The sequence below is a fragment of the Chanodichthys erythropterus genome, chromosome 15, assembly GCF_024489055.1.
Source record: "Chanodichthys erythropterus isolate Z2021 chromosome 15, ASM2448905v1, whole genome shotgun sequence".
Taxonomy (NCBI): Eukaryota; Metazoa; Chordata; class Actinopteri; order Cypriniformes; family Xenocyprididae; genus Chanodichthys; species Chanodichthys erythropterus.
In genome coordinates this window covers 21,357,213-21,382,850 of record NC_090235.1, presented here as the reverse complement: position 1 = coordinate 21,382,850, position 25,638 = coordinate 21,357,213, and the positions used below count along the sequence as shown (strand labels likewise).

The 25,638-nt window shown below is 40.4% G+C and overlaps 2 protein-coding genes and 1 long non-coding RNA gene across 9 annotated transcripts in view; 2 read left to right on the top strand and 1 right to left on the bottom strand.

Moving 5' to 3' along the window:
• The window catches only part of zmym4.1 (zinc finger MYM-type containing 4, tandem duplicate 1), a 30,954-nt gene extending 21,970 nt beyond the window's left edge, over positions 1-8,984 (top strand). Inside the window, exons 16-27 of the mRNA XM_067412226.1 lie at positions 1,059-1,096; positions 2,174-2,318; positions 2,406-2,512; positions 2,769-2,940; positions 3,574-3,780; positions 4,580-4,680; positions 5,460-5,613; positions 5,844-5,995; positions 6,083-6,197; positions 6,275-6,514; positions 6,600-6,726; positions 8,179-8,984. Coding sequence (XP_067268327.1) covers positions 1,059-1,096; positions 2,174-2,318; positions 2,406-2,512; positions 2,769-2,940; positions 3,574-3,780; positions 4,580-4,680; positions 5,460-5,613; positions 5,844-5,995; positions 6,083-6,197; positions 6,275-6,514; positions 6,600-6,726; positions 8,179-8,383 — 1,763 coding nt within the window. The 3' untranslated portion in view covers positions 8,384-8,984. The remainder of the gene's footprint in view (positions 1-1,058; positions 1,097-2,173; positions 2,319-2,405; positions 2,513-2,768; positions 2,941-3,573; positions 3,781-4,579; positions 4,681-5,459; positions 5,614-5,843; positions 5,996-6,082; positions 6,198-6,274; positions 6,515-6,599; positions 6,727-8,178) is intronic.
• Positions 6,479-10,995, bottom strand: LOC137037866 (uncharacterized). The gene is made up of 3 exons (XR_010897321.1): positions 10,659-10,995; positions 8,184-8,332; positions 6,479-6,608 (listed from the first exon to the last, which is right to left on the bottom strand). It is a non-coding gene; the product is annotated as an uncharacterized lncRNA (long non-coding RNA).
• Positions 9,907-25,638, top strand: part of zmym4.2 (zinc finger MYM-type containing 4, tandem duplicate 2) — a 46,331-nt gene continuing 30,599 nt past the window's right edge. The window contains exon 1 of one of the 7 annotated variants that reach the window (XM_067412221.1): positions 9,907-10,476. In XM_067412221.1, coding sequence (XP_067268322.1) covers positions 10,177-10,476 — 300 coding nt within the window. In that variant the 5' untranslated portion in view covers positions 9,907-10,176. Of the gene's footprint in view, positions 10,477-11,356; positions 11,852-12,840; positions 13,283-13,304; positions 14,901-20,746; positions 21,541-22,422; positions 22,772-24,019; positions 24,404-25,638 lie in introns of those variants that run through there. The other 6 variants (XM_067412220.1, XM_067412216.1, XM_067412222.1 and 3 more) reach the window with 6 other exon arrangements.

Here is a 25,638-nt window from a genome sequence, read left to right as displayed (position 1 = left end):
ATATATTTTCAGCCTACAGCCAAATGAAAAGTAGCCAAGCTTTTCGTATCACAAAATTACAATTCAGTCACAATTCTTTATCGATTAACTTGCGTTATGAAGGTGGGATAGGCGGAATCGCGCTAAATGACACAACAGAAGCGCTCGCGATTCAGTTCTCCTTGCACCTGAATACACGCACACACAGATGTCAAAATGCATCGTGTATCTCGCGTGAATACAGTCAGCTATGGCTTACGGCTAAGTGGACGTAAACAGGTGGGTAAAAACTGGATATGTGTCAGTATATGACGTCCAGCCCCCAAATAAATACCCCTCTGTCATTAATGTTAATCAAACATCAAAAAATGTTAAATACATGTATACGTGTATGCTAAATAAACATATGTATCTGAATTTTTTTTTTTTTAAATTACTATTTGTAATTTGCTTCTTTGTTCTTTTTTATATAGCCTAACAAAAATAACTGTATACCTCATGTATAGTCTTGATTTGGGTGGTCAATCTGCATTTGTAAGTTTGAAGGGGTTTTAAATCTTGTAAATCAAGTAAAATGACTCAAATTCAAGTAATTTAAGCATGCCAGAGTCAACTTTAATCATATAAAATGTAATTTCCCAACAGCAAAATTGTGGCCAGTGAAAATGCTGAGTGGCTAGTAACTTTGGAAAACCACTAGCCACATTGGCTGGTGAGCAAAAAAGTTAATGTCAAGCCCTTTATGTATATATAAAATACACGTTTTCAATTCTGTAATGTTGCAATGGCTAAATTCACTTGTATTGTAAATGACTATTTAGTTTGTTTTTTCTTTGTTTGTTTTTAGAAAAAAATTATAAAATTATATCTTCCATTTATCAGATATAAGCCATAACATGAAAATCAGTTTCAGTTATCTGAAAGAATTTTAATATTGCTGCCAAAACACATTGCCAGTTACATACAAACTTGCATTAAAGTTTGTCGGCATTATTTCCTTGTTTGTTTTTTGCAAACTAAGCAATGAGTCAACTATTTTCTGTGTGTTATCTCTCACAATTATCTTTTTGCTTCCTCAGGCTCTGTTCCAGCTGCTACTGCAAAAAGTTCTGGAAATGTGAGTTTTTCAGAATATCGATTAAAGGTGGTAAAGAGGATGTTTTGTTTTATAAATTTTTGCAATATTGCTTGAAACTGTCTTTACTAAGTCTTACTACTGTCTTTACTGTCTTGTACTAAGACTATTTATTAGGTGCACCGAAAGGAATATTATTAATATACATCATCTGTGCACGAGGTAGGGCCTTAAAAACATCAGCCAATCGTTTACGCGATCATCGCGTGAACGATTGGCCCTCTGGCTTGTCAATCACTGACGTTCCTTGTGAGAGACACGCGGCTGCGCGCTCCAGTAACTTTCCACACTCTACATGCGCCGCACGCAATGTTTTTGTCAGGAGACAGGAGTAACAACTGCAGATTATGAGTTACCTGCGGTGAGTCCGACATAATGAATCCACTAAGTGTGTGTGCGGCTTAACGATTGTAAGGCCGATTATGAATGTAAATTGATACTTATGACTGATCGCGCTCAAACGCGTCCAGTCAGAGCCAGTTGCGTTCAGTCTGCGATTACAGTCGGTGTTCAAATTCCATGTGAAAGTAAGTTATATAAATCTGCTTCAGGAGCAGGAAACTATCGCTGTATGTTGAGCACAGTCAGAATGTTTTAGCTAGTCGTAAAATGTGTGCCCGGCTTAATAACACAGCGAATGCCGGTGGTAAACAAACAATCGTGCACGAGTTTTGGGAGGCGTTCACTTGAAATGAGCTGTAAAGGAGGGGGATTGTTCTTCCTCATGCGCTCATTTCAAAAACTCAGTCGACGAAAACATCCTCTGTACAACCTTTAAACCATGGGAGTTTTTCCCCCTCCCTAAACCAGTTCAGAGCCAATCCTGCCCTGCAGCCAATGTCATAGGTTAAGGTTAGGTTGTAGGGTATGGTCAAGGGTTATTATTTGTTCTAGCATTGTGTTTGCAATCAGCACTGCGATTGGTCATGTCAATGAAATCTAATCTATAGAATGGGAGTTTGCGTTGAACTGGTTTGGGGGAAAAAATTACACAAGTAAACCAGCTGACGTTCCTCTTGAAATGTGTATGAAATCAATCGTTCTCTGTGTTTTCCCCAGACGGCCAGCACACAGACAGATGGTGTGAAGGCTTCAGCTCCACCACCCCGAATCCTGAAGAACAAGGCCCTACTCTGTAAACCCTTTTGTCAGAACAAAGGCACATCCTGTAAACCCAATGTCTGTGACATGAACACACAAACAGGTACTAGGAATCACTGTTGCAGACATGTTTCTAGTGGGCATGGCATTTGCTGACACTCACATGTTGTGCACGTCTGTTGTCCTTTAGATGGACCTTCCGTGATAGTGCTTCCTGTGCCGGTGCCAGTCTATGTTCCGGTTCCCATGAATCTCTACACACAATACACTCCAAAGTCTGTGGGGCTACCGCTACCGGTGAGTTAACTCTACCTCTTCCAATCTGAAACTACAAAACTTTGGGGGACGGGAGATGCTAAAAATAATTTAAAACTAATGAAAACTAGGCAAATTGAAAAATAAATAAAATAATTTAAAAAATGAAAAAACTATTATAATCAGTTTAAAATAAATTGCAGATCATAGATTAGATTCAAAGGTAACCTAAAAACTCCCACCCCTAATTATACCCTTGGTATATACTTGTATCATGTATCTCTGTCTGTTTATGCAGGTTCCAGTGCCGTTGTTCTTCCCCACGACTCTGGACAGCGCTGAGCGCATCGTCAAGACCATTCAGGAAATCAAAGAGAAGATCCCTGATGACCCTCTGGAGGCTGACCTCATCATGATGGCGGAGATGGTGGCTGAGGATACAGAAAGGGAGAAATGCATCACATCTACTGGTAAATTAGGGACAATTTTAAGGTTTTTAATATTTTTTTTTTTTTTAATTGCTTGAATGTAAAAAAACAAACAAACACATTATTCACATTTTCACATTGTTGCAGCATCTCATTTCCCAGTCTGACAGTAGCGCTCTGTTTATTTCCTGTCTCTATTAAGACCCCTCCTTATGAAAAGTGCAGTGTGCTCTGATTGGTCAACTGGACCAGTGTGTTGTGATTGGTCAATCGCTTTGAGGATGTTTGGGAAATGTCATGCCTCTTAACATAGAGTTTCAGCACACTACTAGCTAACTCAACCAGGCCCCGCCTCTTTATTTTGAATATGCCTTGGCCAGGAATTATATGAGTGGGGAATATTATGACATGTTCCTAGAAGAAAACTCAAGAATACAATCGAGGCATTTCAGGGAGTTCAGAAACGGTGTGCACTGATATAGAGAATAACTCCCTTTGGAGTGACTTTGGGCTTTGTAACCTTTTCATGCTCAAACAGCAACATTATACACTAATGTAATACACTAATGAAAACATAAGTAGTCTTTTAACACTATTCCAACAAAACTTACTTATACAAAGACACACATGCACACATTTTCTTTTTGTTCACAAGCCTCTTGTTTTGTTATTCAGATCCGGCTGGAAATATAATGGAGGATCTTGATCTGGAGGCCCTATCCAGCAATCTGAGTTGGGAGGACGACTCTGTGTCTTCTGCTCAGACATGGGATCAACCCACAGAGCCTGAAAGGCCGCCTCCGTCCAGATCTGCCACACAGACCCCCGTCTCTACCGCAGCAGAAGAGCCACAGATGGACCTGGAGGCTGATTTCCCAGTCGGTAAGAGCTTCTACTGTGGATTAGAGGTCAAAATGCATAAACACGATCCAATTAGAGGTTCAAGCACTGTGACCTTATTATTATTGTAATTACTTAACCATTAGTCCGATGGACTTGAAAATTGGCATGCAGTATCTTTGTCCGATGTGCCATGATTGTCTCATTGATGTTCATTCTCAAAAAACATGTCCACTATCGGCCAATGAATTTGAGCAGCAATCAGACAAGGTTAACGGAGGCCAATCGGAACGAAGTTCACTGGGTCTGTTCGACTCGAGCCTGTTTGATTCAGGCCTGTGAAAAATTCGAAAGAAATTGGCCACCGGGGGGCACCTTCGTGTCTTTCACATGGATAAACGATTGTGTACTGCGCTTCTTTTTTTTTTTTTTTTGCACACGCCCATGACATTTGTACCACATGGTAGAACTCCTGATTCTGAACAACTTTGCCCATAAGACCTCCTCTGTCTAACGAATCGTTTGTTAAATACTGGAGATTATTTCAAAAACCAACTTTGAGGAATTAGTCCTAGATTTTTGGCTCAACCTCGATACCTGTTAAAAAGCTTTAAAAAAACAAAACCATTTACAATACAGTCAATTAATCTAGGGTAAATTAATACCTATTGGCTGTAAATTATCAAGATGGTTACAGACCTGCTAAATAAAACACAATACTTTTTTACACCTGTGCTTAAAGGCCTTAAAGCGCTTGATCCCTGATAATTGCTGCTCAGAACCGTATTTTTTTCTTATTTTCAATTCATATGTCACGTATCTTTATTCTTTCATATTTCAGAGAGCATTGAACTTTTCAGAGGGCAAGCACAAAAGGAGATGACAGATTCTGTCAAACGCAAACGCAAGAGAGGACGTGATGGCCTCCCTCAGAAGAAACGGGTAAGAACAACTACTCTTTAATTATTCTTGATTTTTCACCAAAATGTTCAAACAATCTAACATTTATATTATCATGCTAAGGTGGGTGATATAAATCAGTTTGTTTCTGCTACAATATTCTGAGAGCATGTTTAGCAATATTGTGCAAAATGCCACTACATGGTAGAAATGTTCCAATCATTTTACATTTAGCCACAACATCATTCTCAGAGGACCTGTACAACAAAATATACAAAATAAAAACAAAACAAAATAAAGCTGAAGCAAGTTTTTTTTTTTATGATCTGCTTGGTTACAAACGTTCTTCCAAATATCTTCTTTTGTGTTCAGAAGAACAAAGAAATGTATACAGGTTTGGAACAACTTCATGGGGACTAAATGATGTCAGGATTTTCATTTTTTGGGTGAACTATCCCTTTTAATAGGGTTTTGTAATAGGGTCCAGGGCTAGTGCCTAGTTATTACTTGGGTATTGTAATTACTATAAAAAATACATAGTATGTACACGTGAAACAGGACTGTAAAATAAAGTGCTACCCATTAAAGTCTTATGATTATGTCTAATATTATTTTTTCATACTTTCAAATAGTCTTTTAAATTGTCATAGTAGAAATAAAAACTCAGTTGATGTACAAATATTCTCTTTAATACAATACATTGAACAGATAATATAAAAATTTGTAACTTTTTTTCCAAATAAGAATTTTGTAGTAAAGGTTTTTTTTTTTTTTTTTTCATAATATCAATGATTACATGTTTGTGTTTTATTGGTGTGTAGGGCCGTAAAAGTGCAGCAGTGGTTCCAGCCAAACCAGCTCCAGACAACTTCTCGAGCCTCTCCAAACTGCAACACGAGTATGCCGTCAATGCCTGGAAGGACTGGGTGCGTTGGAGAAACGCCCAACCCAACATGGAGACTCCCAAATTTGGCTGTAGGTCTCAGTTTGATATATTCCCAACATTTAACCCACAAAAGAATAAAAAAGAATCAATTATGCATACTTAATGTGTTTTTCAGTTTATAAATTTTTTTGACTAATATGCCTTCACAGGGATTTGTACCATAGACTTTGCCATTGTTTACATCATGCTTTAATAGTTAAGCTACACAATCTTCACCATGCGATTTAAGCATTAAACACGTCCTCTTCATCATCCATAGCGCGTATTATGACAATAAAGGAGGACCTGTTGAAGTGTTGCACGGCTGAACTCAGCTACGGCCTCTGCAAGTTCATCTCTGAAGTTCGTCGACCCAACGGAGAGAAGTACAGCCCTGACAGCATCTTTTACCTCTGCTTGGGCATTCAGCAGGTGAAACAAGAAGAAATCGCACAAACTGAACACATTCAGTCATGTTGTGTAGTTTGTTTGATTGACTCTCATAAATAATGTTTGCAGTACCTGTTTGAGAACAATCGGATGGAGAACATCTTCTCAGATGTCTTCTACACTAAATTCTGCCATGAAATGACCAATATACTCAAGGGATGGAAACCAACTATTTTGCCCAGTGGTGAGTAATTTAAGACACCAACATGAGACTGGCTCATTTCTCTGTTGTGCTACAAATGTCTCTGTGTGTTTGTGCAGGTTATGTTCATTCTCGTGTGGAGGAGGAGTATCTGTGGGACTGTAAGCAGCTGGGAGCGTTTTCACCCGGTGTGCTGCTCAACACGTTGCTCTATTTCTTCACCAAGTGCTTCAACTACAAGACTGTGGAGCAGCACCGTTGCCTCTCTTTCGGCCACATCGTCCGCTGCTCTCGGAGCAAGGGCAGCACCAAAATGGCCTGTTTGCGCTTCTATCCCCCCAAAGAGGACTCAAGCTCTGGTCAGTGGTCAGTCATACCGTCATAGCCTGATTGTGTTTTTTGTGTTCTTGTTGTGTGTATCATTTGTTTGTTTGTTCAATGTAGATGGCATCCCTGCAAAGAAAAGAAGGGAAGAGGATGACGACAATGACACTATATATGAGATAAAGGAAAATTCAGACAATCCTCTCCGCTGTCCTGTCAGGCTGTACGAGTTCTATATCTCAAAATGGTATGTTTGTTTGAAATAACAGATAAACACAAAAACACACATTGCCATTAAAAAGTTTGGGATCAGTAAGATTTTCTTCTGCTCACCGAGGCTGCTTTTATTTGATCTGAAATTCAGTAAAAACTGTATTACAACTTAAAATATTTGTTTTCAATTAGAATATACACCGATCATGTATAACATTATGATCACCGACAGGTGAAGTGAATAACACTGATTATCTCTTCATCACGGCACCTATTAGTGAGTAGGATATATTAGGCAGCAAAGTGAACATTTTGTCCTCAAAGTTGATGTGTTAGAAGCAGGAAAAATGGGCAAGCGTAAGGATTTGAGCGAGTTTGACAAGGGCCAAATTGTGATGGCTAGACGACTGGGTCAGAGCATTTCTAAAACTGCAGCTCTTGTGGGGTGTTCCCGGTCTGCTGTGGTCAGTATCTATCAAAAGTGCTCCAAGGAAGGAACAGTGGTGAACCGGCAACAGGGTCATGGGCGGCCAAGTTTCATTGATGCACGTAGGGAGCGAAGGCTGGCCCGTGTGGTCGATCCAACAGATGAGCTACTGTAGCTCAAGAAGTTAATGGTGGTTCTGATAGAAAGGTGTCAGAATACACAGTGCATCACAGTTTGTTGCATATGGAGCTGCATAGCTGTAGACCAGTCAGGGTGCCCATGCTGACCCCTGTCCTGCGCCTAAAGCACCAACAGTGGACATGTGAGCATCAGAACTGGACCATGGAGCAATGGAAGAAGGTGGCCTGAACTGATGAATCACGTTTTCTTTTACATCACATGGATGTCTGGGTGCGTGTGCGTCGCTTACCTGGGGAACACACCAGGTTGCACTATGGGAAGAAGTCAAGCTGGCGGAGGCAGTGTGATGCTTTGGGCAATGTTCCTTGGGTCCTGCCATCCATGTGGATGTTACTTTGACACGTACCACCTACCTAAGCATTGTTGCAGACCATGTACACCCTTTCATGGAAACTGTATTCCCTGGTGGCTGTGGCCTATTTCAACAGGATAATGCTCCTGCCACAAAGCAAAAATGGTTCACCAATGGTTTGAGGAGCACAACAACGTGTTTGAGGTGTTGACTTGGCCTCCACATTCCCCAGATCTCAATCCAATGAAGCATCTGTGGGATGTGCAGAACAAACAAGTCCGATCCATGGAGGCTCCACCTCACAAATTACAGGACGTAAAGGATCTGCTGCTAACATCTTGGTGCAGATACCATAGCCCACCTTCAGGAGTCTAGTGGAGTCCATGCCTCGACGGGTCAGGGCTGTTTTGGCAGCAAAAGGTGGACCAACACAATATTAGAAAGGTGGTCATAATGTTATGCCTGATTGGTGCATTTTAAAATGTAATGATTCTTTTAATGTTAATGCTGTTCATGAAATTAAATAAGGGAACATGCACTATAATGCACTCTTAATTTTCTTCCAGCTCACCCAGTGTGAGGCAATGCACAACCCAGTTCTACCTAAGCCCCGAGCGCTCCTGCGTACCCAGCAGTCCCATGTGGTTCTCGACCGCCTCACTGAGCGATGAGGCTCTGGACAGCATGCTCACTCGCATCCTTACTGTCAGAGAGCTGCACCTGGAGACGGACAAAACACCCAACGAGACCGATTCAGACAGCGACTCTTGACTTCAGACCGTGACGTTGAACTGAGACTCACACCATAAGCGCACATCAAAATTGCAGAGTGAAGGAGGCGTCTGGGGGAAACATTTCTTCTACAAGGCTTACAAAACCTGGCTGCCGTTAAATGGGCCTTACAGATATTAGTGATTCCGACTTGGGAAAGTGTTTTGTCATTGTATTTTCCATGTTTAATTGGATGGTAGTTTTTTTCCTGATTAAGTGTATGAAAAACTAGATTTGAAAAAGCAACTGATGTCAGTGAAAACACTTTGAAAGGTGCGTATGGTTGTATGGATTTCAGTTAGAGGACAGTGCTGAATTTTATGCAGTGCCACATTATACATAAGTGATCTTTAATGGGATTACTGCACATTCTCTGTATTATGAAACACTAAAGACATGAACAGCATCTTTGTATAACAGGCATTAAAAATAGTGGCTGGCGTATCTACCCTTTGTTCATTTGGAGTAAAAATGAATCTTGAGGGTTTTATTTCTTTTTGCAACCTTATCATTCCAGGGTTTATTAATTCCTGTACTATGGACAATACTGTATTTCTTTGCATAAAAAAGACAATGAAACTGAATCTGAGTCTTTCATTTTGTTTCAACATATACTAAGTTGTATCTTCCTGAAGTTGAGATTTCAAATAAAGAATCAATCAAAATGACATGCATTTTCTACAGAAATGCTTTTGTGCACTGCAGTCTCATTTTAAAATAGATATGTACATTACACATTGATATTCTGTTTATAGGCATTACAAAATCGCAAATGTACATCTGAATGAGAGAATTTAAAAATTAGGTTTTAACTCTTCAACTTCTGCAAAAAAAAAAAAAAGTGCAATTCAATACTCAATTTCATGTCCATGTTAATTTTAGATTGATCTAGTTTTAGAGTTGACCACCAAAAATGTGTACAATTGACCAATTTACTAATGGAGCCACATTCTCTCTATATCTCTGGGATTGAACCAAATGGGTCCTTTAAAATGAAGATACAGAAAGAAAAGTTTATGGAACAGAATCTAAAAGGATATTAAGGTATCTTTAATAATTCTTGAGTTACAGGCATGAAAACTAAGTTTTAAGACAAAAAAAAGTGTTTTTGATCATTTTTTGAATGGTCAACATTAGCAATTTTTCGTTGCATTATATTCCTAAGTAATAACAGACCTATGGCTATAACTAATAAAGTAGCAACTAATTGGCCAACCAATCTCCATGTAAAAAAACATAAATAATGATGCTACCGATTATTCATTTTTACCCCCTGTATTACTAAATCTCACATTGTACCATTTGGTATTGGTAAAATTGAAAGGAACACGCCACTATTTTTGAAAATAGGCTCCCCTAATGTTAAACAGTTGAGTTTTAACGTTTTCTAATCCATTCAGCCGATCTTGCGGTACCACTTTTAGCATAGCTTAGCATACTTCGTTGAATCGGATTAGACCGTTAGCATCTCGCTCAAAAATGACCAAAGTTTTGATATTTTTCCTATTTAAAACTTGACTCTTCTGTAGCTACCTCGTGTATTAAGACTGACGGAAAATGAAAAATTTTCTAGGCCGATATGGCTAGGAACTATATTCTCATTCCGGCGTAATAATCAAGGAACTTAGTTGCTGCCATACCATGGGTGAGCAGGCGCAATGATATTACGCAGCGCCTGAAAATAGTCCCCAGCTAGGTAACTTCCAACGTGACCGGTCCGGCGCTAAGTTTGTGTAGTTGCAGAGGGCAAATTGGGTACTATAGTGGCTGGATTTACCTGTGTGGGATTAGCCATGGTTTTGTGCGTTGTAAAGGGCTGTGATAGTAAATCGAAGGTGTACTCTACCATCATGTTTCATAGAATTCCAAAGAAAACCAAGAAACGAAAGAATCAGTGGCTGGCTGCTCTGAACATAGATCTCAAAACACCGGAAGAATCAATCAATAAATGGCGTGTTTGCTCAAAGCATTTTGGACCAGATGCCTATTTGGAAAACATGGACAGTGTTAACACGGTACGACGTCTAAAGAATACGGCCATCCCAACAATCTTCAGAGTACAGACAGGACCAAGTGTATCATCAGCCACAGCTGTAAGTGTAACATTACTATTATTTTTAGTTAGTTTGAACGACCAGATTGAAAAAGCACTGCTATTGTCGTTAGCTAACTGTTACCTGTGAAATGCAATCACTGCTAGGTTCGCGCGAGCATTTGGCTTATACAGTATATATAACGTTAGTTGTTTTGTTGTAGAGTTCTGGTGTAACGTTACCAAAGTAAATATCTTCTGAATCTCACAAATGTCTCCATGGTTGCAAGGCACGCTCCCTGTGCAAGGAGTTGGTTATGTTGACGGAAGTTACGTCACCGTCGACCGTTATGACTGCGGTTACGCGCACACTGAGTGGCAGCATTGGTTTTCAGCGTGAATGCCGCAAAAAACAAAAACAAAAAAAACAAAACGTGAAAGAGCTTTGTGATTGACTTTACAAATAGCTTTGACACAAAATCTGAGTTATATATAAGACTGTCGAAAGCTACAGAAAAAAGGAGCAAATGGATTGCTGCAATTCACAAAAACAACTGGAACTCCAGGCAGAGAAACCGTTATCATTTTGTGTCAAAATGTTAGATTTTGAGGTAAAATCATACTGTATAACAGTTATATTGTAATATATTGTGTTGACAACTCATCAAATACGTATTTACCATCTTATATTCTGCATAATTGGGTGTTTTTAAATAAACACTGACAAAAACAAGTTTTAGTGCTGGATGATATGACGATATATATAACATTGATATAAGTGATCACTCGGATTTAAACCGACATATATTGTAATTATATAAAATATTCACAGTAAGATTTGTTTATGTATTTCCCCGGCGTCAAATCAGACACACATAAATGTCACAAACACTATTCCTAGCTGCAAGTCAATATCCATGGATTAGGTTTATTTGACAAGTTGTAAGGAACACTTTCGAGTCCAACCTTTAGTGTAATCGTTTGTTTTACTCGCGTTTTCACAGTTTCCTCTATTAAATCCAGTCATACAGCAGGTTATTTTGACACTCAGTCCAGCTGAGGGAGCGCGCTTTCGGCGGGAAAGTGACGTCGATTTACATAGTGCATAAACATTGTAGGTACGACGGCTAATCAAAATGGTACGTACTTGCGCTTATCCGGATTGTTCAAACCGACTTAAAACTAAAAGATTGCGTTCTCTCGCGCAAACTCATTCGGGAGTAGTGAGTTTCCACGTATTCCCAACTTCTGAGCCTGATCGCCTGAAGTTATGGCTGATTGCTCTTCGGCTGGATATCAACAAATCCATTGACACACTAAAGACGATGAGGGTCTGCAGTGATCATTTTTCCCCTGATGATTTTACATACCCCGGAGAGGATCGCGTACGACTTAAACCATCAGCTGTGCCTGTGGTTTGTCCACATCCAACTAAGGTATGTGAACAAGAGCTTTGTATGTGTCATTTTCATTTGTAAAGCTGGCCTTACGAAAAGTAACAAAATAAAATGACGTTTTGATGTAATGAAACCATGTTTTTTAGTGGTTTACTTCCATTTGTATAACAACTGTTGTACTACAGCCGCCATGTTTAAACTACGTCAGAGCGCGCGCACACACCTCATGCACTGAATGCCGTGCGCGCGCTCAAAGCATTTGGATATAACTTAGTGGTGTATTAGAGGTAAAATAATAATAATAATAATAATAATAATAATAATTATATATATACTTATCGGTTTCTCGCACAAACCGATCGTTTTGTGTCTTAGCACGATGTTCATGCCTTTCTTCAGTTGAAAAGAAATTAAGGTTTTTGAGGAAAACATTACAGGATTTTTCTCCATATACTGGATTTCAGTGTGGTTCAATGGGTTGAAGGTCCAAATTGCAAAGAGAGAAGATGTTGCTGAATAAAGTAATTTTTTGCGCACAAAAAGTATTCTCATCGCTTCATAAAAATAAGTATACTGTAGTCACATGGACTGTTTTAAAGATGTCTTTAGTAAGTGAAAGTGGCGTTTGAATTGCTGTCTATTGAGGAGTCAAAGAGCTCTTGGATTTCATCAAAAATATCTTAATTTGAGTTCTGAAGATGATTGAAGGTCTTACGGGTGTGGAACGACTTTAGGATGAGTAATTAATGACATGAATTTCATTTTTGACCCTTTAAGGATAAGTTACAGTAATTTGAATGGCACACTATACATTATAAGGAAGCACCCAACTGGTTTTTGTATCTATTGTCAGGTTTCAGAAGATAGAGCATGTGCTTATGAGTTGCAAACAATGTGAAGAACAGAGAAAATAATGATGGAAGAATTAGTTAAAGTGAAGGAAATACTGGAAGGCGGTGAGAATGAACAAAGCAGCTGCAGAAGAAGTATTTGCAGTTTTTTATCAAGGATAGGACTGATGAGGAGAATATGATGAATGGACATTAGAGGAAAATAAACCCGGAAGATGGCAGTAGTGCAGCGCGTCTTTATGCAAGCTGCAGTTAAAGAAGAAAAAGACGCACGCTGTTGTGCTTTAGGTCTTGGTGTGTAGTGTTTAAAATGGTGCTAAAGTGTGCATTTCCTGGATGCATGAACCGTGAGAAACCTGCGAGAGTGCGTAAAAGTGCCTTACCAACGCCGCCAGATGACAGACTTACATTTCACACTTTCCCATTAAATGATCCCGAGCGACTGACGCTGTGGCTGCTCGCTGTTCAGCGGGATGTTGATTTACCGCTTCGATACGTCAAGCAGATGAAGTTGTGCAGTGAACATTTTTCACCAGACGACTTCAGACCTGGTCTAGGAAAGATACGTCGATTTCTGAAGTCAACAGCTGTGCCCAGCCTGTTTTTAAAAAACACAGAGGTATGTGGAAGCGGTCGTTGAGGGTGTTAAAGTGTTGACTTCACTTTGATATGGCTTTAAAAATATTCGTTTTATAATGCTTTTCATGATACTGTACATTAAATCCGATTTACAACAGTAACTTAAGATGTTTTAAGAGACTACGAATCAGAACGCCGGTGTTGTGCCGTATTTCGACTGCCCTCCGCGTGCGCGCGTATGACGTCATTTGTTGACATCGGTGCGGCCAAATGAATTTAATATGTTTGTGTTGCCCTTTCATTTTCATTTATTTTTATGTAGTTATTGCATATACATGTGGATAAAACTTATTTCGGCAATATTAAAGGATTAATTCACTCATAATGATCATGATAATTTACTCACCCCCATGTCTTTCGTTCTTCAGTGTAAAAGAAATTAAGGTTTTGAGCAAAACATGTCAAAAATGCAGCTTCGCTGGGCTCTACGCAATCCCAGTCGAGGAAAAGGTGTCTTATTTAGCAAAACGATCGGTCATTTTTCTAAAAAAATAAAATAAAATTGCATATTTTTAACCACAAATGCTGGTCTTTCACTACTACATGCATTACGTAGTCACGTTGGAAAGGTCACACTTGACGTAGGTGGAAGAAATTCATCCTATTAGTAGTACTGTGTTCAGACTCATAGTCAGCATTAAACAGTTTAAATAGCATACTTTTTTTCCCCCCTCAATGTTTAAAGCTTTTTTAGTGTTTAAATTTTGTTAGTTTTATTTGGTAGCTGATTTTTAACTTAATTTCTAAATTGCTTTATTTTATTTAGCCTCTATTGTAGCACTTTGAGATTTAAGTGCTTTATAAATAAAATGCTTTATTATTATTATTATTATTATTATTCAGCATTCAACTTAAATAGGGGATTGAAAGAAAGATATATGGAAACGAGAAGATACTATTAAAACCAGGCTATAGAGTTAGACACTCAAACTTTAATTATTCACTGCACATTATAGAAAAAATGTGAGTCTGTTTTCTGCAATTACTGTGGAATAACAAACAGTTGAACACTTACACTTTGAGGCATATAATAGAGAAAGAAATCAGCTTGTTAAAAAAAACTATGAAATATGGAAATTAATGCTATTACAGTCTGAAGTAATATATTTCAGAAGTAATATATTATACAATTTAATTTATTCCTTTCGTTCATCGAGGCCTCACACTCCATCCCAGTAGGTGGCGGAAGTGCACCTTAAGCTGGTTTACCAACCGCAATAAAACACAAAAGAAGGAGAACCGTTCAAAACTTGTATTATATTGAATGACACATATTTATACGTATTTGTGTCAGTTTATTGTTTAAAATGGTGCGTTCGTGTATGTATCCTGGATGTTTAAATCTTATGAAACCGAAGAGATTTTTTCCGCAAGGAAAAATCGTGACTTTTCACAGATTTCCTGTACATAATCCTGATCGATTGAAGCTGTGGTTGCTCGCGCTGCACCTGGATATCAACACACCCGAACATGCTCTGACACTGAAGAGAGTGTGCAGTGAGCATTTTTTCGACGATGATTTCCACAACTCTGAGGAAGGAAAGCGTCGTTTTCTCAAAGCGTCTGCTGTGCCCATGACGTGTTTACAGCAAGCAGAGGTATGAATGAGCTTCAGTATAGTAATGCATTAATTATTTTACACAATATGTAACGTTATTCAATTTAAAATGTTTGAAAACAAAATAATTGGTTGGCAATAGGTAATACATTAGGTATCAAACTAATAATGAACAAGATTTACAGCATTATTGATCTAGATTAGTTTATAAATTGTCCATCAGTTCATGTTGAGGGAAAGATAGAATACATCGTTGCTAAAACAGTTTACTTTTTGTGTTGGTGTGAATATTTGATCCTTACTGATTGTACTCTACATCACTACTATCAAATGCAGAGTTGCATTTACACATCAACGACTGTCATTGCCTCAATGTTTTTTTTATTATTCCAAGTAAACATACATGTGAGACTGCAACAAAAGTATATAGTGTTGCTATATATATTCAATGTTTATCGTTGTGTATAAACTACAGCAATCACATAAATTAAAAATTGTTATAATTACAAATATTACCTATGAAATACAAATTATGTTTGTTGTCAAAAAAATGTAACATTTTACTTGTAATCACAATGTATATAAAGACCAAAAGCATCTTTTGCATCTTCTCTGAAGCCCTCATAATGTCCTGATGGAGACCGGTATAAATGTCTAATGACACTGACCACACAAGAGGGATGAACCCTCCTGTTTCATCTTCCTAATCTCTCTCTCAGCATCCATTCAAGACCTAGCCTGACTGTATTGACTGTAAAATCAAAGAAATGTGCAGTGAATAATTAAAAAAAAAAAAAATTATATATATATATATATATATATATATATATATATATATATATATATATATATATATATATAAAATAGTTGTAATACATGTAGTCACACTTAGGGTTGCAAAGGGGCGTAAAGTTTCCGGTAAATTTCCGGAAATTTTCCACGGGAACTTAACCAGGGCAATTTTGGAAATATTCCAATTTGGAAACTTAACAAGAATTTACATTTATTGGAATTAATTGGAAATTTTGGGAAATATTTATAATATAAAATGTATCCTATACAAACATAAACTATTTGTTTGGTCATAACATGACATTTCTTTTTCACATTCAATTAATTCTAATTTAGTAAATATGGAAAAATGTTATTGCAGCAGTTATGTGTTATTTATTTCAGTGTCACATGATCCTTCAGAAATCACTCTATGCTGATTTGATACTCAGTCACTGTCAATGTTGGAAACGGTTGCACTGCTTTATTTTTTGGAACCTGTAATTTTTTTTAGGATTCATTGACGAATAAAAAGTTAAAGAACAGCATTTATTCAAAATAGAATTTTTTTCTAACAATATCACCGTCACGATCATAGCCTGCTCCTGTCAGTTCCCGGACTACACTTCCCACAATCCTCCCTGTCTGTCACATGTTCACGTCACACCAATCACCTGTTGCCACATTCCCCCTAGCACACCACACTAATCACCACACCCAGCTGCAGCTCATAACCAGGACTATAAAGGACTGTCACACACACCACTTCACCGCGAAGTCTTGATTATTGCCCCGGCTGTCATTTCTGAGCGTTTATACCCTGTTTGTTTTCCCGTTGCTATTCCCGTCTGTTTAACGTTTCCTGACCCTTTGCTGCCTGCCCATCGACCCTGTGCCTGCTCTCTGGACTGTGTATCTTGCTTGTTGCCCTGATCCTCTGCCTGTCCCTGACCACGTTTCTGCCTGCTCTACATTGCTGTGTTTGCTGATGCTGACCCCTGCCTGTACTACTACGATTACTTTTAATAAAGCTTGCAAAATGGATCCCATGTCGAGTGTTGAATCGTTACAGAAGACTTCGCCGCCACCACGATCCAGCAGCTTTCCCGGAGTTCAGTTGTACGGTATGGACATTGACCAGTTGTTATTGTGGAGTACGCAGGGCACGCGATCGTTAGAGGATTATGTGCAGGAATATCTGGACATTGCTTACCTCTCTAATCTTCCGGACTGTGCACTGATTGACTTTTTCTGTGACGGCGTCAACCAACCTCTCCAAAATCAATTAAGACGAGATGGACCGCGTTCGTCACTCAGCAGCTTTATGGACTATGCATTGTTGACTGTTGTCTCTCCGTTTACTGTGGGTGTCGCGGAGGAATGCGACACCATGGTGAACCCCGTAATGGCCGCCGCGCCAGATAACACACAAAATGGCGGCTACCATCACAACAGCAACAATTCATGTCTCCGCTGATCGCCCAGAGCAACATCACGTCTCCGCTGATCGCCCAGAGCAACGTCACGTCTCCGCTGATCGCCCAGAGCAACGTCACGTCTCCGCTGATCGCCCAGAGCAACGTCACGTCTCCGCTGATCGCCCAGAGCAACGTCACGTCTCCGCTGATCGCCCAGAGCAACGTCACGCCTCCGCTGATCGCCCAGAGCAACGTCACATCTCCGCTGATCGCCCAGAGCAACATCACGTCTCCGCTGATCGCTCAGAGTCACGTCACATCTTTAGATCAGTCAGGAAGCTGAGAGGGTTGCGTTCCAGCGTGACTGACCCACCGTTGACTTCGGCACGAGCTGCTGCTATTCCGAAACCAACGCCGGCCGCTTCACACTCAAGCCCGCCGGCCGCTTCGCTCTCAAGCCCGCCGGACGCTTCGCTCTCAAGCCCGCCGGACGCTTCGCTCTCAAGCCCGCCGGACGCTTCGCTCTCAAGCCCGCCGGACGCTTCGCTCTCAAGCCCGCCGGACGCTTCGCTCTCAAGCCCGCCGGACGCTTCGCTCTCAAGCCCGCCGGACGCTTCGCTCTCAAGCCCGCCGGACGCTTCGCTCTCAAGCCCGCCGGACGCTTCGCTCTCAAGCCCGCCGGTTGCAACGCTCTCAAGCTCGCCGGTTGCTATGGATTCAAGCGTCTTGGACGCGATGGACAAGATGGCTGCGTTGCCAGTGCCCACGGGCAAGATGGCCGCTCCAGCCAGTGAGTCCGCTCCAGCTAGTGAACCCGCTCCAGAGCCCGATCCAGCCAGTGAGTCTGCTCCAGCACAGCCTGCTCTCCTGGTCTGTCCTGTCTTGGCCCAGAGGGTCGTGCTCACTTTCTATGTCTTGGCTGTCCTGCGTGCGTTGAGGAACTCGAGCTCTATGGACTTTGTAACAGTCTGCCAGCCCAAGCCGTCTGCTGTCGTCCCAGACCAGCTCGAACAGTCCGCTGTCGTCCCAGAGCAGCCCGAGTCGCCAGCTGTCGTCCCAGAGCAGCCCCAGCCTGAGCCTGCTGCCATCACTGAGCTGTCCGCTCTCCTTGATACGGCCATGGAGGCCGTCACCGAGCTGTCCGCTCTCCCTGATATGACCACTGAACACCCTTGGTCAGCCCTGCCGCCGCCGGCCAGGCTGCCTGCACTGCCACTGCCGCCGCCCAAGCGTTCTGCCCTGCTGGTGCCATCCAGGCCTTCGGTCCACCAACCTATTATGGACCCTGCTGAAATCCCCAAGAACTTTTTTGGGGGGGGGCAGTATACCTGAGGGTGGGGAGCTTGTGGGTGGGGACCCTGCGCAACCATGGCCATTAAGGGCCACTGAACTGTTATGGCCATCTCTGAACTGCGAATTATTATGGCCTTTAATGGACTCTGACCCGCTGGGGTCACCTATAGACCCTGTTCTGCCGTGGCTGCCCGAGCCATCTGATCTGCTGTGGCTGCCCGAGCCATCTGATCTGCTGTGGCTGCCCGAGCCACCTGACCCGCCGTGGCTGCCCGAGCCATCTGATCTGCTATGGCCGCCCGAGCCACCTGTCCCGCCGTGGCCGCCCGAGCCGCCTGTCCCGCCGTGGCCGCCCGAGCCGCCTGACCCGCCGTGGCCGCCCGAGCCGCCTGACCCGCCATGGCCGCCCGAGCCGCCTGACCCGCCGTGGCCGCCTGAGTCCCTGGGGCTGCATTGGAGATCCCGTCTGCCGTTAGATCTCCAATGCACCCACCCCCCCTCCCTAGCTGTTCCTTTTACGGCGCGAGGACGCGCCTTCCGGGAGGGGGGCGTTATGTCACGATCATAGCCTGCTCCTGTCAGTTCCCGGACTACACTTCCCACAATCCTCCCTGTCTGTCACATGTTCACGTCACACCAATCACCTGTTGCCACATTCACCCTAGCACACCACACTAATCACCACACCCAGCTGCAGCTCATAACCAGGACTATAAAGGACTGTCACACACACCACTTCACCGCGAAGTCTTGATTATTGCCCCGGCTGTCATTTCTGAGCGTTTATACCCTGTTTGTTTTCCCGTTGCTATTCCTGTCTGTTTAACGTTTCCTGACCCTTTGCTGCCTGCCCATCGACCCTGTGCCTGCTCTCTGGACTGTGTATCTTGCTTGTTGCCCTGATCCTCTGCCTGTCCCTGACCACGTTTCTGCCTGCTCTACATTGCTGTGTTTGCTGATGCTGACCCCTGCCTGTACTACTACGATTACTTTTAATAAAGCTTGCAAAATGGATCCCATGTCGAGTGTTGAATCGTTACAATCACTTTATCAATTTCACATATCTGAATAAAAGTATGAATTTCTTTCAAAAAAAAAAAAGGAAAAATTTTTGACTGGTAGTGTATAATGTTATAAAATATTTCTATTTTAGATAAATGCTGTTCTTTACATTTTTATTCATCAAACAATCCTGAAAAAAGAATCACAGGTTATAAAAAATATTGAGCAGCACAACTGTTTCCAACATTGATAATTGAGTAGCAAATCAGCATATTAGAATGATTTCTGAAGGATCGTGTGACACTGAAGACTGGAGTAATGATGCTGAATTCAGCTTTGCATCACAGAAATAAATTACATTTTAATATATATTAAAATAGAAAATCATTATTTTGAATTGTAGTTATATTTCACAATATTACTGTTTTTTTCTGTATTTTTGATCAAATGTGCATGTTATGGACTGGGGTGTGTCCTCAATAGCCCTGCAGTATATAGTGTGCTGTGTGAATGTCAGGGTAAAAATTCAACTGAAATTGCATTAAATCTGGTTGCTTTAACCAAAATTATGCTGCAAGATGTTTTTTTTTTTTTTTTTTTTTTTTTTTACTACATTTAAGTACCCTGTTATAGGCTAACCTGCAATTTTGCAAATTCCTTGTTTATTCCCATAAATTACCATATATTCGCGTTAACTCCCTTGGAAAGTTTCCAGCTTTGAAAATTCCCGGAATTTTGCAACCCTAGTCACACTAAACGGGATACTTACTCTAGTGTTAGAAAGCCACCAGGTCCTTGTGGCCTCAGACGGCATCCCCAAACTGAAAACACCTCCAAACCGCTGTTGCTCAGTCCATTGCGTTCAGTAATTCAATGCTAGATTAGACCCTTATTCCTCGGCCGAGTCATGTAGAGTCCTTTGAGGCTGCATTGAGATTGCAGTTTGGACCTTCATCCCGTTGAACCCCACTGAAGTCCACTATATGGAGAAAAATCCTGGAATGTTTTCATCAAAAACATTTATTTTCGAATTAAAAAAGGGACATGAACATCTTTTTATCAGGAAATTTTAATTCTGGAGTGAATTAATCCTTTAACGATGTCTTTACTACCTTTCTGGGTCTTGTTAGTTCACCAAAAAATGAAAATTCTCACACTCGTCAACCTTAATTTTATGAAGCGCCAAGAATACTTTTTGTGCGCCAAAAAAAAAAAAAAAAGACTTTAGTCAATAATATCTAGTGATGGGCGATTTCAAAACACTGCTCCCATCACTAGATATTGTTGAATGAAGTCGTTTTTATTTATTTATTTTGGTGTATTCTGTCACTTCACAATATTAAGGCTGAACCACTGTAGTCGCATGAACTGTTTTAAATGTCTTTAGTAGTTTTCTGGGCATCTGAAAGTGTTAATTATCTTGCTGTCAAATGCAGGCCTCACTGAGCCATCGGATTTCATCAAAAATATCTTAATTTGTGTCCTGAAGATGAACGAAGTTCTTACAGGTGTGGAACGGCATGAGGGTGAGAATTTTCATTTTTGGGTGAACTAACCCTTTAATGTGATGTCCTGAAACACTGTCTCCCTCAGCTTGTGCACAAAACATAAGGCATAGACCAGAATTCTTATGAATTTTTAAGAGAAACGGGTTTTTGATAGGATATGAACATTAAGGAAGCTTAATAACAGTAGTAGTATTGCACGTCAGGGAAGTGTATGTGTGAACGGGGAAGGTGGATGATCCACACTCCGGAGCAGAAGGGGGCGGTAATGCACCAGAACACTGGATGCCATAAAAAAATAAAAAAAACACCAAGTTGTCTATATAAAAGGGAATCCACGTGAAAAAGCGAATTGTTTGAGCAATACATTTTATTAATCTTAAAAATGGTGTGTTCGTGTGCATATCCGGGTTGCTTCAACAAAGCTAAAGTCTTAAGATTACGTGCGACGACATCAAAGGGAGATGGACTGTTAACATTTCACAAATTCCCTGTAAAGGATCCCGAGCGAATGAGGCTGTGGCTGCTCGCTATTCGCCGGGATGTAAATACACCCTTGGAACATTTTTACAAACGCGTGCTGTGCAGTGAACATTTCAGGACCGAGGATTACAAGGCAGACTGTGGAAGTACAAGACGACTTCTGAAATCGTCAGCTGTGCCTATGCCTGCGCTGTTTCAGCCAAATGAGGTATATATATTCAACAATACTGTAATATCATTGCTAGATGAAGTTTTGGCAGCATCAGTTGGGCAGGGAGATATTTGTATACTATTCCAAATAAAGTTGGTGCTGTGAACAGTATGGGAGGGAGTAGAAAAGAAGTAGTTATGATCAGATCACAGTAATTTAAATGGCACATTATAAGTATTTGCAGTTTATGCAAGCTGCAGTTAAAGAAGAAAAACGCACGCTGTTGTGCTTTAGGTCGTGGTGTGTAGTGTTTAAAATGGTGGTGCTAAAGTGTGCATTTCTCACCTTTCATGCCTGAACCGTGAGAAACCTGCGAGAGTGCGTAAAAGTGCCTTACCGACGCCGCGACTTAAAGGGATAGTTCACCCAAAAATGAAAATTGTCAGTAATTACTCACCCTCATGTTGATACAACCATGTAAGTCTTTCTTTCATCTTCGGGTCACAAATTAATATTTTTGTGATTAAATGTGAGCGGTGGAATACTCCTCCATTGGCTTTAAGGGGGCCCAAACTTGTCCGTCCAGAAAGTCAGTGAAGAAAATGTTTAAATAGTCCATGCCACTACAGTGGCTCAACCGTACGTTTCTCAAGCGACGATAATACTTTTCGTGCGATAAAACAAACAAACAAAAGAAAGACTTTATTCAACTATTCATTTTCTCTCTTGTAGGCCTCTGACGTTAGTTCACGAGAGCTCCATGACAGATGCGTGAGAACTAAACTGACGACTGTCTTCTACTACTGCTTGTTACTGGCTGCTCACTCCTTAGGAGTATTACCGCCACCTAGTGTTCAAGATGAAGTGCTAGCATAGCCGGAAGCGCTACACTTTGTTTACAAGCAGGTGAACGCGCGCGCTGTATGTAAGCTATTGAATTCGACATTGATCATGCTTTTGGTCTCGCTCTAAGTTATTGTTTACAATGGTTAGAAAGTGTGCATTTCCTGGATGTCCGAATTGTGAAAAACTAACGAGTAAACGTAAAGGTGCCTTAACATTGCCACAAAATGAACGGCTTACCTTTCACCGTTTCCCATCAAATGATCGTGAGCGACTGAATCTATGGCTGCTGGCTGTTCAACGGGATGTTAATTTACCGATTAATTTCGTCAAGCACATGAAGTTGTGCAGTGAACATTTCTCTCCAGACGACTTCAAATCAGTTCAACAAAAAAGATTACTGAAATCAACAGCTGTGCCCAACTTGTTTATACAGACCAACAAGGTAAGTGGAAGCAGTATCATGATACACTCATTTAGTTTTGTCTTTATTTGTATATGGCTATAAAAAAATAAATAAAAAAAAAACATAATACATGATACAGTGAATTAAAGCCGAGTTACAACATTGACTTTAAATGTTTTAGGAATCAAAGGATCCATCACAACTCAGTCAGGACCCCCAGTCAGCAGGTCCACTCCTTACAGGTCTTCCACAAGTAACTGATCAAAGTGAAAACACAGTTACAGAGGAAATATTGTCAGCTGTAAATTTAGCCTCGGACGTCTCTTCCAGTTCACTTTAGGCAAATTAAAAAACACTTCTAAAACCGGGATCCTCAGTTATACAGCGAAATACACTTGTCCCATTGTCTGCGTTATCCAAACTTTCAAGCTGTGGCATGACAATGTCCCAATCGATGCAGCACATGCTCTCCTGTTCAGTTGGCATCGCCTGGCACTGATTACATTTACACCACCAGCTCTCCAATGCTCTCTGTCTTTCGGAAGCTTGAGACTGTGGTTGTGTTGCAGCGGCAGCCTCTTCCATCTCTTGCATTTCAATGTCTGTGTATTCAGGTTCGAATAAGTAAGGTTGGTTAAAAAAATTCAAGTCTTCATCTACGTTAAAATCTACCGACATATTTACAAATAATGGTTTTTACATACAGCGCGCGCGTTCACCTGCTTGTAAACAAAGTTTAGCGCTTCCGGCTATGCTAGCACTTCATCTTGAACACTAGGTGGCGGTAATACTCCTAAGGAGTGAGCAGCCAGTAACAAGCAGTAGAAGAAGACCATCGTCAGTTTAGTTCTCACGCATCTGTCATGGAGCTCTCGTGAACTAACGTCAGAGGCCTACAAGAGAGAAAATGAATAGTTGAATAAAGTCGTTTTTTTTTTTCGCACGAAAAGTATTATCGACGCTTGAGAAACGTACGGTTGAGCCACTGTAGTGGCATGGACTATTTAAACATTTTCTTCACTGACTTTCTGGACGGACAAGTTTGGCCCCCCTTAAAGCCAATGGAGGAGTATTCCACCGCTCATGTTTAATCACAAAAATATTAATTTGTGATCCGAAGATTAAAGAAAGACTTACATGGTTGTTGATACATGAGGGTGAGTAATTACTGACAGAATTTTCATTTTTGGGTGAACTATCCCTTTAAATGGCTGACCTTTCCCACTTTCCCATTAAATGATCCTGAGCGACTGTCACGCGTGACGTAGGCGGAAGTAGCGAGTCAGTGTTTGCCTTTTACAAATGTCGAGGAGGACCGTGCAAAAGTTGTTGCATGTTCAATAACACGCATTCAAACGTCTTTGGGTCGATTTATTGTTTAAAATGGTAATTTCGTGTGCATATCCTGGATGTTCAAATCGTAAAAAACCTAAAAGAAAGCTAGGAAACAGAATTTTGACTTTTCATAGATTTCCTGCACACAATCCTGATCGGTTGAAGCTGTGGTTGCTCGCGCTGAACCTGGATATCTACACACCCGAACATGATCTGATATTTAAGAGAGTGTGCAGTGATCATTTTTTCGACGACGATTTCAAACCCTCCGATCAAAGAAATCGCCGTTTTCTGAAAGCGTCGGCTGTGCCCGTTTCGTTTTTTCAGCAAACAAAGGTACGTTTTTTTTTTCACTATATTAGATGCATTAACGTTTTTTTCCCTCGTCAATGTGTTTTATAACGTGCATGGATGCAAACTCCTCACTTTTCAGTGAGAACTCTCCTTTTTGAGATCAAAATAGGTCACCTTTGGGTTTTGCATATATCCAATGAGTGTTTTGTGGGGGGTGGGGATCTTACAAGGGTACTTGGGAACTTACAAGGGTAAATAAAGAACTAGTTGTTTCAATAAGTACTGTACAGTGTTTCCTTTACTCTTTACTTTAAAAACTGTGTCTATAATGGGTAATATTTTATGTATTTGAGGTCTGAGAGGCAAAACAGTATTGCAGTCTAATCAGCCAATATTGTCTTAAATATCTTGCATAGCATTTCGTCATTTATAACATGTAAAATGTTGATTTTGGTAAAATGTTGCAACTATGTTAATGTTTTGCATGGAAAAATTACAGTTTTGGACATTAAGGGATTTATTTTTTATTACCCTGTAAATAACTACAAATGAGCATTTAAATCAAATAACTTAAAAAAAAAAAAAAAAGTGTGCAGTATGCCCCCTTTCCTGTTGGCATTCCTGAACATGGGAATTTTCATTTATTACTAATGTCTTCTATTACTAAAGTGTTTTTTTACTCCTATGTATCCGTCTCATGGAAATGACACACATGTATACGTCTTTGTGTGAGTTAACTGTTTAAAATGGTCCTTTCGTGTGCGTATCTGCATGTTTAAAGCTTTTGAAACCTAAAAGATTTTTTTCCGCTAGGAAAAATCGTGACTCTTCAGATTTCCTGTACACAATCCTGAGCGATTGAAGCTGTGGTTGCTCGCGCTGCAAGTGTGCAGTGATCAATTTTTTTGGTGATGATTTCCTATAGAGCTAGAAATATGACAAAATGAGCCAAGTTTGAATTGTGTACATTTGAACTTCTGATAAGTGTCATTTAACAGAATTTAATATTAAGTGCCATTTTATATAGATTTGAATTTTGGATTTTGAATTTATATTTATATAGAACTTGAATCCTGGACATTTGAAATTGAAAATTTATGGCATAATTTCTACGTAAGTATTTTCAAGCAGCGTATTATTATTTTTATTTTTTTAGACTGCAAATATTCACTTCTTTGTTTCAAGTTTTCAACATGAATAACAAATTTTAAACTATTGTCTAAAATTCAAAATATAGAAATTCAGATCGTATTTAAAGTAGGGCTGCGTCCAAAAAC